We start from the raw sequence: 14383 nt of genomic DNA on the forward strand, positions 1-14383 counted from the left end.
CTTCACCAAATACAACTTTTTGCAAATAGTTTCAGAGTTCATAGACTTTCTGAAGTATATGAATGGCTCCTATATATTACCATCAAAAAATCCTATTTCTAATGAAGTAGCTCATTTGATTTATCTTTACCACACTTTCCTTCTCTAAAATCCACATGTGAGCACAGTGAGACTGTACCAGCCTACATTCAAACTGTGTAATCCTGATACCAATTTTTCCACCTAATTTTTATTACATTTTCCTAAGTCATTACACTCATTGCAAACATCATTTTTTAAGCCTGATGTTTTGGTTTATGAGTTTGAAAAGTTTTCATCTTTTTTTTAACGTTTTTAATGTTTTTTTATTTATTTCTGAGAGAGAGAGACAGTGTGAGCAGGGGAGGATCAGAGAGAGGAGACACAGAATCCAAAACAGGCTCCAGGGTCCGGGCTAGCTGTCAGCACAGAGCCCGACACGGGACTCGAACCCACAAACCGTCAGATCCTGACCTGAGCTGAAGTTGTACGCTTAACCGACGAAGCCACCTAGGCGACCCAGTTTTCAACTATCTTAAATGTTCTGCTTGCTTTTCCATTTTCAATTCATTCCTTCCATTAATTATAATTAATGCTATGATGAATAGCTTTATATCCAAATTTATATTTCCTCAAAAATTAATGTGTTAAGGAAATTACTAAGCCAAAAGGTAAGAATTATTTGTAATATATTTTGATGAATTATGGTCCAGAATGGTTGTGATGATTTTTACTCCCACCAGCTAAAAATTATATTTGTTTCATTACACCTTCGTGAGCATCGAATATAAGTTTCAGACTTTACTTTTACCTAAGAGATCTTCGGACAAGTTTCAAATCACGTTAAAAGGATAGATAACAAAATCTAAAAATGAATATCCACTGTACTCTGGATTAGTAAAATTTCCACACACTCAAGGTTCTATTCTAAGTAATATGGAGGGTAAGAAACTTTAATCATTTATGGGGCACCTGGGTGGCTCAGTTGGTTGAGTGTCCAGCTTGAGCTCAGGTCACGATCTCACAGTTCAGTTCATGAGTTTGAGCCCTGCATGGATTTGCTGCTGTCAGCCTGTCAGCACTGAGCTTGCTTCGGATCCTCTGTCCCCCTCTCTTTGCCCCTCCCTGACTTGCGCTCTCCCAAAAGTAAATATTTTTTTAAAAAATTAATCATTTAAGGTAAATATCTAAAACATATTCCATACTCTCCTGCCTTCAAAACACAATAACATAAAATAACTTCTACCGGTTTGTGATCATCATAACTCTTGCATTTTAAGAATAAACACTGTAACGAGCCACTGCTTCTAAGAGAGGTATATCCCATTTAGGTGGGCTGGGAGGAAAATATAAAAGGGTTGAGAATCACTTTTTTTTGTTTCAGTTTATTTTATTTCGAGAGAGAGTGTGAACAGGAGTGGTTCAGAGAAAGAGGCACAGAGCCCATGTGGGGCTGGATCTCACAAAAATGTGAGATCATGACCTGAGCTAAAGTCAAAGGCTTAACAGGGGCGCCTGGGTGGCTTAGTCGGTTAAGCATCCGACTTTCGCTTGGGTCATGATCTCGCAGTTTGTGGGTTCGAGCCCCGCGTCGGGCTCTGTGCTGACTGCCAGCTCAGAGCCTGGAGCCTGTTTCAGTCTGTGACTCCCTCTCTCTCTGACCCTCCCCTGCTCACGCTGTCTCTCTCTCCTAAAAATAAAAAAATAAAAAAAAATTTTTAAAAAAGGCTTAACCGACCGAGCCACCCAGGTGCCCCGAGAATCACTTCTTAAAAAAAGCTTCTGATACCTTAAGTTTGATTTTTTTTCTCTCTCTCTTTTACATTCATGAACATCTTTAATTTCTGCTGCCTTGAGTCTTTTTTAATCACAATTTCTACTCAGTCCATAACTGCTTTATCAAAAAGATATGCACAGAGGCTACAGTAAATACCAAATGCACATTCCTAGATACAATATAATGTATGTGTATATTGAAACAACCAAGTATATAGGCTCTTGACACTCAGGCTGGCCAGATGCCAATCCAATGACCATATACTCGTTACATACAGTGACTTAGTCAAGCCATTTAATATCTCTTGGTCTTAGTTTCTGGATCTGTAAAAGGAACAATGGCAAATAATCTATAGGGTAGTGGACTAAGTGATTAAAAATAAAAAGTAAAATGACTTATCACAGTATCTAATACTTGGAAAACACTCAAAATATGACTTACATATACATATATAGAGCATTACAATAAGTAAATAAGTAAATCACTTAGTTAATATCCAATAAGTAAATCATTTGGATATTAAAAATAACACACACACCAGTGATAATAGTGATTAATGAGTATTTAGAACATTTCAACCTCAAAATGAACAATGGTTAATTTTAGTAAACTCTAGTTACAGAAATATATTTTAATAAACTCTGTAAGGGGTGGTGCCTGGGTGGCTCAGTCAGTTAAGCCTCTGACTCTTGCTATCACTTTAGGTTCTGATCTCACAGTCAGTCATGAGATCTAACCCTGCGCTGGACTCTGCTGCGCTGACAACATGGAGCCTGCTTAAACATTCTCCTTCCCTCTCTCTCTCTCTCCTGCTTTCTCTCTCTCGCTCTGCCCCTCCCCTACTCACTCCCATGCTCTCAAGTGCATGCTCTCTCTCTAAATAAACAAACTATGTAGGGGCACCAGGTGGCTCATTCAGTTGAGGTTCTTACTCTTGATTTCAGCTCAAGTCATTACTCCAAGGTTGTGAGATCGAGCCTCACTTTGGGCTCTGCATCCAGCATGGAGCCTGCTTAAGATTCTCTTTCTCCCTCCCTCTGCCCCTCTCCCCTGTTCACACCGTCTCTCTAAAATAAAATATTTGATGGATGGGGGTTTGGGGAAGAGGGATAATGGGTGATGGGCATTAAGGAGGGCACTTATTGGGATGAGCACTGGGTGTTGTAAGCCAATTTGACAATAAATTATATTCATAAAAGATAAANATTTAAAAAATAAATAAAAATTTTAAAACTGTGTACACATTTCACTACATTATATATACACGTAATTTTCATGGTATAACTGTACACCTATTCACAGTGGCCCCCCCCCATCCTCGGGGGATAAGTTCCAAGACCCCCAGCAAATACTTGAAACCACATATAGTACCAAACCTTATAAATACTATGTTTCTTCCTATACATAAAGATCTATGATAAAGTTCTTTTTTAATGTTTATTTATTTTTGAGAGAGACAGACAGACAGAACATGAGTGGGGGAGGGGCAGAGAGAGAAGGAGACACAGAATCTGAAACAGGCTCCAGGCTCTGAGCTATCAGCACAGAGCCCGAAACGAGGCTCGAACCCACAAACCGTGAGATCACGACCTGAGCTTAAGTCGGAGACTTAAACAAGTGAGCCACCCGGGTGCCCCTCTATGATAAAGTTTAATTATAGTTAGGCAAGATAAGAGATTAACAACAATAACTAATTATAATGTAGAACAATTGTAACAATTTCCTATAACAAAAGTTATAAGAATGTGATCTCTCTTTCTCTCAAAAATATCTTGTAGTGTGCTCACCCTTATTCTAATGATGATGTGAAATGATAAAATGCCTACATCATGAAATGAAGTCAATGACACAGACCATGTGACAGAGTGTTAGGCTAATACTGACCTTTTGAAAGTATATCAAAAGGAGGATCATCTGCTTCAGGACCACAGCTGACCTCAGATAACTGAAACCGCAAAACACAACTGCAGATAAAGGGGGATACTCTACGGGTATAACTACTTCTCTTCCCTCTCTCTTTCCTCTGTACCATGTTTTACCACAAATGGGGCCAGAAAATGAGCCTGTCGCCCACTTTCTCAAAGTTAATTAACTGATCAATTATAAAATATCACTCAACCCTGAATGAATACTAACTAATCATGTTTTCAGGGCCTTCACCTACACAGATAAGCAATGCTGAACAGAAGTACAGACTAGTGGTTACTCTACATTCATAATCAGCAAACTGATTCTGTAGGTAGGTTCTGTAGGTGAATTCAGCCTACGTCTCTGAGAAGCTATCACTTTAGAACTCCATTCACATTAAATCTCCAACCAGCGCCAAGTATTCTAAACAGATAAATTTTCCTGCTACTCCTGAAGCTCCTATATAAAGCAACCTCTACATTTGTGTTTTGAATCTTATCTTTCCTTCCCTTTTTGGAATCTTATAGATTATCCCTTCTTTCTTTTGTAGATTTACCTCTTCCTTTCAAATGAATCATTTTTATCAGATTTTAAACATGCCAAATTCTCACCAGTTTTTTTTTTTTCCTACATCCTCATCTTTAATTCATAAGCTCTCCACCTTCTACCTATCTTTCCTTCTCCTTTAAAAGTCACCTAAGAGTGCCTGGGTGGCTCAATCGGTTAAGCATCTGACTTCGGCTCAGGTCATGATCTCATGGTTCGTGGGTTCATGCCCCGCATCAGGCTCTGTGCTGACAGCTAGCTCAGAGCCTGGAGCCTGCTTTAGATTCTGTGTCTCCCTCTCTGACCCTCCCCTGCTCACGCGCTCGCTCTCTCTCTCTCTCTCTCTCTCTCTCAGAAATAAATAAAACATTTTAAAAAAGTCATTTATACTTACTGTCTCTCTTTCTTTGCCTCTCACTCCTCAAACTACTCCATTTTGATTCCTTCCTACTGCCATCACTACATCAAAACAGCTCCACTTAAAGTCATCAAACACCTCCATGTTAATTCAATGGTTGGATCTCAATGGCTTTCAATGTCAAATACCATTCACTCCAACCTGAAACATTCTCTACCCTTGATTTCTGTGATACCATAGTTACTTGGTTTTCTCCAACCTCTTTAATCTTTCTCAGACTTCATTTGCTCAATCTTTTCTACCAGGCAATTTAACTGTGGAGTCGCTAAAGATTCATTTCTAAGTCCTATTCTTTTAACACTCCATATTATTTCCTTATGTTAGCTTAGTATAAATACACGTGGCTTCAAATACCATCCGTTCACACAGCTAGGATGACCAGACCTCACTTCTGCACTCTGGATTCTGTAAATCCAGGTATCTTTAAGATCTCTCATTGGATGAGAAAAGCCATTTTAAATTCAACATGTTCAAACTAAACCAAAGAATCTCAGCAGACTTCAACTTGCCCAAGAATCCAAAAATAGGCAAGTCTCTTGTAGGCTCTTGTTTTATCATGTTGTATACCTGTACTTCATAGAACTTATCAAAGCTATAACTGTATACCAAAACAGGAACAATGTTTGTTTGCTTACCACTATATATCCAGTGTCTTATAAAACTGACAAATTTTGGGGCACCTGGGTGGCTCAGTCGGTTAAGCCTCCGACTTCGGTTCAGGTCACGATCTCATATTCGTGGGCTCAAGCCCCACGTCAGGCTCTGTGCTGACAGCTCAGAGCCTGGAGCCTGCTATGAATTCTGTGTCTCCCTCTCCCCACCCCATACTTTGTCTCTGTAACAAAAATAAATAAAACATTAAAAAAATTTTTAATAAATAAATTAAATAAAACTGACAAGCTTCAACTATAATATTAATGACTCTTTTTCCTACAGCCTAAATTGAAAGCCTTTTAACTATTTTCATATTCACCACTGCTTTGGAGAGTTGAGTGTACTGAGTGTCAGTGTACTGGACTTTTAAGATCTTATGTAACAAATTATACAGACCTCCTCTCATGTTTAGTTTGCCACCAGTATTCCACCATGGCTCTAACCAGGTGACATTGACTGGGTATCATACTAGGGAACAGATCCATACTGAATAGAGTACACTAGTGAAACAATGAACTGACCTGTCAGAGAAATACGGAGCTAAGAAATCAATGTGATACATATTACATGAAAGCTAAAGGTTACCAATCTAGTACTAGATTTATTAGAAATTATAAAACTTAAAAAATACTCTCCAATTTAGACTAGGTACTACTATAAATGATTTATAACATAACTAGAATGAGTATTTACTTAAATGAATTACCTCAGATTTCAAATGTCCTACTATCCTTACCATTACATATTACTATACATTTAAAATGATATACCAATTAACCATTTTTCACTGATCACACTTATTTTTTCAAATAACTTCCCAGACACAGATTTTGCCATAGCTTTATTAAATTTAATTTAAAATTCTCTTTTTGGTTTTGTTTTTAATTGCTAAGGTATAGTTTAGCACTTTTTGGCAGAAAAATAAAGATTCAGTGCCAACAATAATAGTACAACTGGTGCCTCACTTCTGTTTGGCAGAACTGCAAAATGATGGTATCATTAAACACTTCAAGCAGTGAACTTCATTTAAAAATATTTTCTTCTACCATTTTATCTACAAAATTAAAATTGAGATCAATTTTTTAAGCCAGTATGACGGTGGTTATTAGAAAGCAATATGGACATACTTTTAATGCAAGACTGTATATAAGTAGTTATTTAAATTTAGGGCCTCATTGGATTACCTAAAATGACCTTTATAACTTCACTTCACCAATTCATTTTTCTTTTAATTCACATACTTTCAGGAAACAAGGAGTTAAAATTTCACCATACTTAAGTAATCTGATAGTGCATTTATTTCCAGAAAAAAAGGTAGGGAGGTAAGAAGAGAAAAAATAAATTAATTGTGGGGCTTTTTAAATGTTTATTTATTTATTTTGAGAGCGAGAGTATGAGCAGAGGAGGGGTAGAGACGGAGGAAAAGAGAGGACCCCAAGCAGGCTCCATACTCATCACAGAGCCCCGTGTAAGACTTGATCTCATGAACCGTGAGAACATGATCTAAACTGAAATCAAGAGTTGGAGCTTAACTGACTGAGCCATCAAGGAGCCCCAAAATATGTTTTTTATACTTTATTTTTCCTCTGATTATAAAGGTAGTTGGTTTAACTTAGAAAATATAAAAAATAAGTAAGTATAAAGAAAACAATCAAATTCAGCTATAAACTTATCACTAAGAAGTTATCCACTATTAACAATTTGGTATATTTCTTTTCCGTCTTTTTTATTTACAGAAGTGAAATTACCTGCTTCTTGTGTTTTTTCAGTAGTTACTATACCATAAGCAGTTTTCATATGAATAAATATTCTTTAAAAGCATGACCTTTGGGAGAACATAGGATTCTACTATATGTAACAACTCCCCTAACTGCTCATTAAAGTGATTTTCAATGATTTGCCATCATAAATAATATCATAAGGAACAATGAGTACCATTCAATTCTGAAAGTCAACCTAAAACACATTAAACAACAACTAATCAAGATCAACTCATCTCCCCATCAAAATCTAGGGTTCATTTTATTTTGTTTTTCCTAATTATAATAAATTAATGTGTTTCTATGTAATTCACCTTTTATGAACACTGGAAATATCCCAAATGTATGAAATTTTGAAAATTATTTTTAAAAAGCTGAAATTCTAATTTGCAACTTAGTAATAAAAAATTATTTTGCCAAGAGGAACAAAGTAAATTTGTGTGATTAAATTATTTCTAGCTCTGAATATTCACTACAGAGTACATCAGGAAGTAGGATACTCTTTTTCAAAAGTAAATAAATCACTACGAATTAGTTTCAGTTCTTTTCCTTTTCATCATATCTATCATTCTCTATTGAACTAAAAAACTAATTTGAGACTTCTAGTTAAATATGGCAGATTGAACACACATTTATTTCTTCTTCCACTTGAAAACTCCACTGAAATATTAGTAAAAATATTTTTTGTTTCAACAGAGCTTAACTCACAAGTAAAAAAACAATGAAAAGGGAGAGATGACAACATTTAGATAGCTATTATTTAGAAAGGAGGAAGGGAATTTGGGAACAAGCTAATTTGTACTGAAGAACACCAGAAAATCTCAGGAATGTCCAACACCACATATCTCTAAAAGCGGAGGTGAAAAATAAACCCGTTGATAGTCTCCCCAATCCCTTCCCCTACTAAATCAATGTAAACTCTGGATTCTCTGGAAAGGCTAAACTATAAGAGGCTCAGAAATAACAAGGCAGAGGAGGAAGGGGTTAGAGGGAAGGAAAGTGGATATAGAGAAAAGGGGAAGAGTGGTAAAATCAAAGCATATGAACTGAAGAGTGAGATGGTAAGGTACTCCCCATCTCTATCTAGTAGGCTAATTGATCATATTTACAACTAGAAAAAAAATATTTATAAATATGGAGGTAAAGATTATAAGAGCCACAAAAGAGTTGCAACTGACTGCCTTCGGGGAATATGTGGGTTAAGAAGGGGACAGAGTATGCTGCTTTTTGCGGGGTTACTGGTTGCCTCTCTAATATCTTCCTTGCTAACAAAATCACAGACCTGTTTATCAGGAAAAATGATACCAAAAAAAAAAAAATCCTAACATTCTTTTCAGATGGGGATACCTAACAAGATGGATATGAAAGTCACTGAGTTGGATTTGGGCAATATATGTTTGACTTACCCCAGAGACACCCTGTTCCTGCTACTTAGAACCCAGATGTGATGGCTGGAACTCCAGCAATTATGTTGGGTCATGAGGCAAACTTGAGATAAGACAAGGATGACTGATAAGAAAGAGCAAATGATGGTACAGTGATCATAAAGCTACCATATCACTCCCATATACTATACATTCAAGACTTTTCACATAAAAATAGAAATGTATAAAACTGTTGAAGGTATTTAAGTCATGTCTTTATTAGCACCAAAATGTGATTCTTGATATTTAAGTCCTGCACGATATTTTAAAGTAAATACTTATAAAACATTTATAAAGATTAAAAGTAAATTAAAAAATAATTCTAATTAATACCAAGATTGTAAATAATGTATTCTTATACCCTAAGAAACTACTAATGAACTGTAAATGCTATGTAAGTTCTACATTAAGACTAAGAAATAAAGACTGTATTTTCAAAATACAATTAAATTTTAATTTCTCTAAATTAAGAGATATTAACACGTATTTTAAACCATGAGGCAAACCCTTTTTTTCTGGGAGATTGTCTCTTGGGTACATATTCAAGTGCCCAGTACACAGTAATTATTAAAATTTACTTAAGTATCATTGAATACTCTTTTGCCATTTGTATCAGTAATACGGATGTCAAGTATCCACTGAGTTCCAAAGTAAGGGTATGGGGGGATTCACAACTTTGGCACTATTGGTATTTGGAGCCAGATAATTCTGTTACTGGGGCTGCTCTATGCATTTTAAGACGTTCAACAGCCTCCCTGGCCTCTACCCACAATATGCAAGTAGCAATCCCCCAATTAAGACAATCAAAAATACTGTTTTTGCCAAATGTCTGCTGAAGGAAACAAAATTTCAAAATGCTGTTGTTTTTGCAAATCATTTACTATTTCATCAGGGTCTTCTAGTTAAATAACAGAATTTACAGCTGTAACATTCTCAAATTTTCTCTAAATTTTATTGTGTGATATAAACTAGAAGGGACCTACAGATTAGATGATCTCTAATGTTCCTCTTAAACCTTCAGAGGATTTTGCAGGACAGAAATATTAATAGCTTCTATCTATTTAATCTTAACTCTGTGCTAGGCATAGTACTGAGGACTTCAGGTTCATTTACTCCTTTTATACTCATGGCATCCTCATGGGATGGCTATTAACCCGACTGCAGTAAAAAACAATTCAAAAGTCTATTTTAATCAACATACCAAAGTGTTTCCAGAAATATTTGTTTATCACTCACTACGTTCATTCTAGCACTAAACTAAGAAGAAAGTACCTTAACTTGGTAATATGCAATTTTTGATGAAAACATTTCAGTTTATCTAGGCAACAAGGTAAGTTGAATTGTTACAACCATCAGGCATTGGAGAAATAGTTCACAATACCAAACAAGTCAGAGAAATAATAATTATCGGTTTCTTGAAGTATTTTTTATACTGTGACACAATGAAAGAGGACTTCTGCAATTATTCACCCATGTTTCCCTGAGTACTTCAAGTAACTATTTTTCCCCTTTGCACCACTTTCCCCCCCAAAAAATCACCTTATAATTATTTGAGGATTTATTTGTAATTTCAATCTGCCTTTCAGTAGAAATTGAAGGCTGGGTTCAACTCCCAATTCGCTCTGCTACTGGAAGTGAAAACAAGTTAACTTGTTCAAGCCTCAATTTCAACTATGTAACTTGTATAATAAAATCAATATGAAGGCCTTAAGAGTTAACAGGCCCTCAATAAAAATTATTTCCCCCCTCCTTTCATCCTCAAAGCAAATTAAATATCAATTAAGGGCCAATTCTATTTAAGCATTTGTTCAGAGTCTACTAATAATAGCCAAGGGCGGATGTGATGGGGCAGTTAGCCCAACATTACACCCGGTAACTACTGGGAAACCAACCCTTTCAATCTCCCAAACCCATCATCTCAAAAACTAACTGAAAGCTGAGAGGCTATTCCATCAGTTTGAGATTTTACAATTATTGGTATTGTTTCTCAAACAGGAAAGTACATCATCAACAGTACTGAGTGTGGGTATAATTATTACCACTTTATATCACCTGCTGTCTTCTGTTTCCCTCGTGTTAAAAAATACAAGAACCTTTCTTGAAGTGTTCCTTCCTCTCTCCCTTCACCCACACAACTGCCAAGAAATTTTGATTCATATTTCTCTCTAAAAGGAGGAAGATAAATTGGAGCCTTTATTTGCAATGCCAGAAACTTCTGTGTATAATTCATATATATATATATTTTAAACTTTTTGTAATGTTTATTTATTTTTGAGAGAGAGAGCACGCGCGCACAAGACAGGGAGGGGCAGAGAGACACACATACACAGAATCCGAGGCAGACTCCAGGCTTCGAGTTGTCACTGCAGAGCCTGAAGTGGGGCGTGAACCCACAAACCATGAGATCATGACCTGAGCCACAGTTGGACACCCAACGGACTGAGCCACCCAGGAGCCCCTAATTCATATATTTGTTAACTGACACCCACTCAAGGGCATATTATCCATTTTGCAGATTACCCATGATTAAGTAATTTACTAATGAGCATAAGTTACTTAATATTATCCTTAGTGAATATTAGAAAGCCAAATGCTTAAAAAGAAACAAACTTTGGGAATGAGACCCACTGCTTCCTTTACTGGCAAATGAAACAGAGCTATTATACTAGAATTATTATTATCAGCGGATAAAATTCAACTTAAGATAGATAATCTTTTACTCCATCTTAAAGTTTTAATATGAACAAGAACTTTACAAAGCTCACCTGCAAGGTGGAAAGAGGACAAGAACCCAGGAACGGATCTCCTGGTAATCTCGAGTACTATAAAATATGTAATGAGGTTTCAGGTAAAAGTTGGTAACATGAAAGTATGTCAGTTTAACTGAACTCATTATTTAGCAATATAAAATAAATGTTCATTAAGTACTCCCTGTTTAGTTTATTTTCTTGGGTTCTTAGGAGGCAGCGAAATTTTATAGAACCATCAACTTCATTTGTTCTTAAAATAATTTACTGTCACTGTTCAGATGTTATATTTCACAGGCCAGATTTTATTCAATTGTTCTTAAAACTGATATCAAGGTACAGAAGAATAGTTAAAAGTTCTACCAAAATGTTCTGGCCCTCAAAATCTTAAATGCTACAGCAGTTAACAATTACCTGATCAAGTAAATTGACAAAGCTAAATGTAACCAAAACCAAGTTGCTCATTAACAATATAAAAAAAGCAAAACACAGAAAAAAAATGGAAAACAAAATTTTTTTGCCTGTGAATATATTTTAAAAATCAGGGGCGCCTGGGTGGCTCAGTCAGTCGAGCGTCCAACTTGGGCTCAGGTCATGATCTCACGGTTAGTGGGTTCGAACCCCGCGTCGGGCTCTGTGCTGACAACTTGGAGCCTGGAGCCTGTTTAGGATTCTGTCTCCCTCTCTCTCTCCCCCACTCATGCTGTGTTTCTGTTTCAATAATAATAAACATTTAAAAAATTTTTTAAATAAAATAGTAATTGTAACCTAATTTTCAGAAGCTTAAAATTCTCGTAGATGCAAAGTATACTGATAACATGGTTTCTACATGTAAAACATACAATAAGAAGATACGGACTGTAAAGACACTTAGCCTCCCCAGCCAGTGAATGCCAATACCAAATGTACATGGATACATATGCTTCCAAGACAGTCACCAAACAGAGAGCAACGCCAAAGAAAACTGACACACTTCCTACCAAGACAATTGCTACCTTCGAACCAATTTATCTATAGAAGTGGGAGGAAGGAGTCAGAATACAATCTAAACTAAACCATTAAAAACTTACCTGAAAATGTCAACTCCATCCTTTTTCTTTCAATGCATGGAAAGGCATAACATCAAATTTCAGCAAATACAATACCCACTTCTTGTTAACTTTATTCCTACTTGTTAACCACATGAAATTAATAGCTACCTTCAATTAACATGCAAAAGTCCAAACCCTTTACATATTCACTCACTTAATTACCCTCCCTATTTGACTGAAGAGGAAACTAAGGCACAGAGACTAAGTAACTAGTAGGTTACTTAGGTTACCAGGTAACACTCCTCGGAAGTGATGGATCCATGATTCAAACTCTATACATCGAAAATAATAAATAAAAATGGGAATGGACTGTTAAAGGAATAAAAAAAAAATCCAAAACGGTCCGCAAAACAAGAGTATTGTGAATGAGAACGAAATGTTTAAACTATAAACACACGAAGATGTGAATGTAAATTACACAAATTTTATCTAGACAAGTACTTTCTTGCTATAATATTTGATTATAGTCAAACAGTTTCAACTACATCAAATCGTAGTGGCAGACGACCAAGTAAATAATTTACCGTCACTGTTGAGACACTGTATTTTACAGACTACATAAAATACACTGTAATTTAAAACATGAAGGGGGTGGTAAGGTAACCGGAGCGATAGTTTAAGGAAAACTACTTTCTCTATCAGCAGTTCATTAGAAAACAAACTACGTGTGTCGGGGAACCAGGGTAAGAACAAGATGACAATCACACTGCCTTAACCCCACCTCCCCAAAAAAGTAACTTAACAGTGGGTCAGCGCCTGAACCAACTGCATAACTGGCCCAGTGGGATCTCGTGAGGGGATGACAGGAGACCCTAGCCGAGGGGGAGGGGTGGCGATGACAGGAGAGGGGGCGGTAGAGAGATGGCATGCCTCCCATCTCCGAAAAAGGGGAGAATACAGGGGGCAAGGGGCGGAGAGGGGAAGGCAAGAAATGTTGCCCGAGATTCCAAATGAGGTGAGAAGGAACAGGGTAGGAAACCTAAAAAGGCGGGACCCTCGGGCAGAAAGGGGTCTGTTTGGAGCAGAGGAGGCATGTCAGTATACAGCTTTCCTGCCAGCTGATCCCCCCTTCTGTCCAGCCCCTCCAACCCCTGACAAACTCACTTTCTCAGCAACCCTAAACCCGCGGGTCATCCCAGTCCCGCTCCCTGCCCCCCACCCCAAGCCGGATAGGTGGAGGAGGGAGCTTCACTCTCTCCTTGTTGGGCTGGTAGAGCGGACACCGGACACAGCCCTGATTCGAGAACGAAAAGACCAGGAGAAGCAGGGAGGCCCAGGACCCGGGTGACAAGTCCGGGCGGCCGACGGGCGCCTCACCTGACAGAAGCGTCGGCAGTAATCCCGACTGCTGATCCCGAAGCCGCCGACACCGCAGCTGCTGCTGCCAGCGCCACCTCTGCCGTCACCCGCAGCTCTAAGCCCAACAGGGCCTGGCGGGGACTCCACAATGGCCACGAGCTCTTCTCCGAGGCGTTCGGCCTCTTGATCGCTCTCTTCCTCCGCCATGAGGCTCTCGCCGCCCAGCGCGTACCAGCCCCTACGCCGCCGCCGCTGTAGCTGCCTCGGCTAACCTCCTCCTCCTCTAGTTCCCTCCCCCTTCCCTCCGCCAGAGCCGGACAGGGGCCTCTCGGCTGGCTCTACTTCCGGCTCCGCCCACCCACGCCCCCTGTTTTCATTGGAGAAGTGAGGCTGCCAGTCACACACTTGCCCACCCTTCCACTTCCATTGGCCGAATCAGCCGTCTGTTTGATTGACTCGCGGTCCATTGGTCAATGCTGCTCGGCGGTTGCTGGGGACCGCCTACGAGCTTTGCCGTAGGCGGCGCAAGAGGACGGGGCGCGGCGGGGGGNTGGCTCCTTTTTTTTCTTCCTCCTCCTTTCCTTTCCGGCCGGTCTCGTCCACTTCCCCTAACGGCGGCCCCGATCCTACGGTACCGAGGAGCTAGGGAGGCCGAGGGTGGGCCCGGCCGTTGGTGCGGGCTTTGGGCCCGGGGCCTTCCGTCCTGAAGCGGGAGCCGGGGGCGGGGCCGGGGCGCCGTTG

General features: G+C 38.6%; 2 protein-coding genes across 3 annotated transcripts in view; one reads left to right on the plus strand and one right to left on the minus strand.

Moving 5' to 3' along the window:
• The window catches only part of ZNF654 (zinc finger protein 654), a 95492-nt gene extending 81574 nt beyond the window's left edge, over positions 1-13918 (minus strand). For both annotated transcript variants that reach the window (XM_077774955.1, XM_077774954.1), the window contains exon 1: positions 13661-13918. In XM_077774955.1, coding sequence (XP_077631081.1) covers positions 13661-13849 — 189 coding nt within the window. In that variant the 5' untranslated portion in view covers positions 13850-13918. The remainder of the gene's footprint in view (positions 1-13660) is intronic.
• A 275-nt stretch (positions 13919-14193) lies between these two features.
• Positions 14194-14383, plus strand: part of CGGBP1 (CGG triplet repeat binding protein 1) — a 6959-nt gene continuing 6769 nt past the window's right edge. The window contains exon 1 of the mRNA XM_077774846.1: positions 14194-14273. The gene's annotated coding sequence lies outside the window, so the exon portion shown is untranslated. The remainder of the gene's footprint in view (positions 14274-14383) is intronic.

Source organism: Crocuta crocuta, unplaced genomic scaffold (genome assembly GCF_008692635.1).
Source record: "Crocuta crocuta isolate KB4526 unplaced genomic scaffold, BGI_CrCroc_1.0 scaffold6, whole genome shotgun sequence".
Lineage (NCBI taxonomy): Eukaryota > Metazoa > Chordata > Mammalia > Carnivora > Hyaenidae > Crocuta > Crocuta crocuta.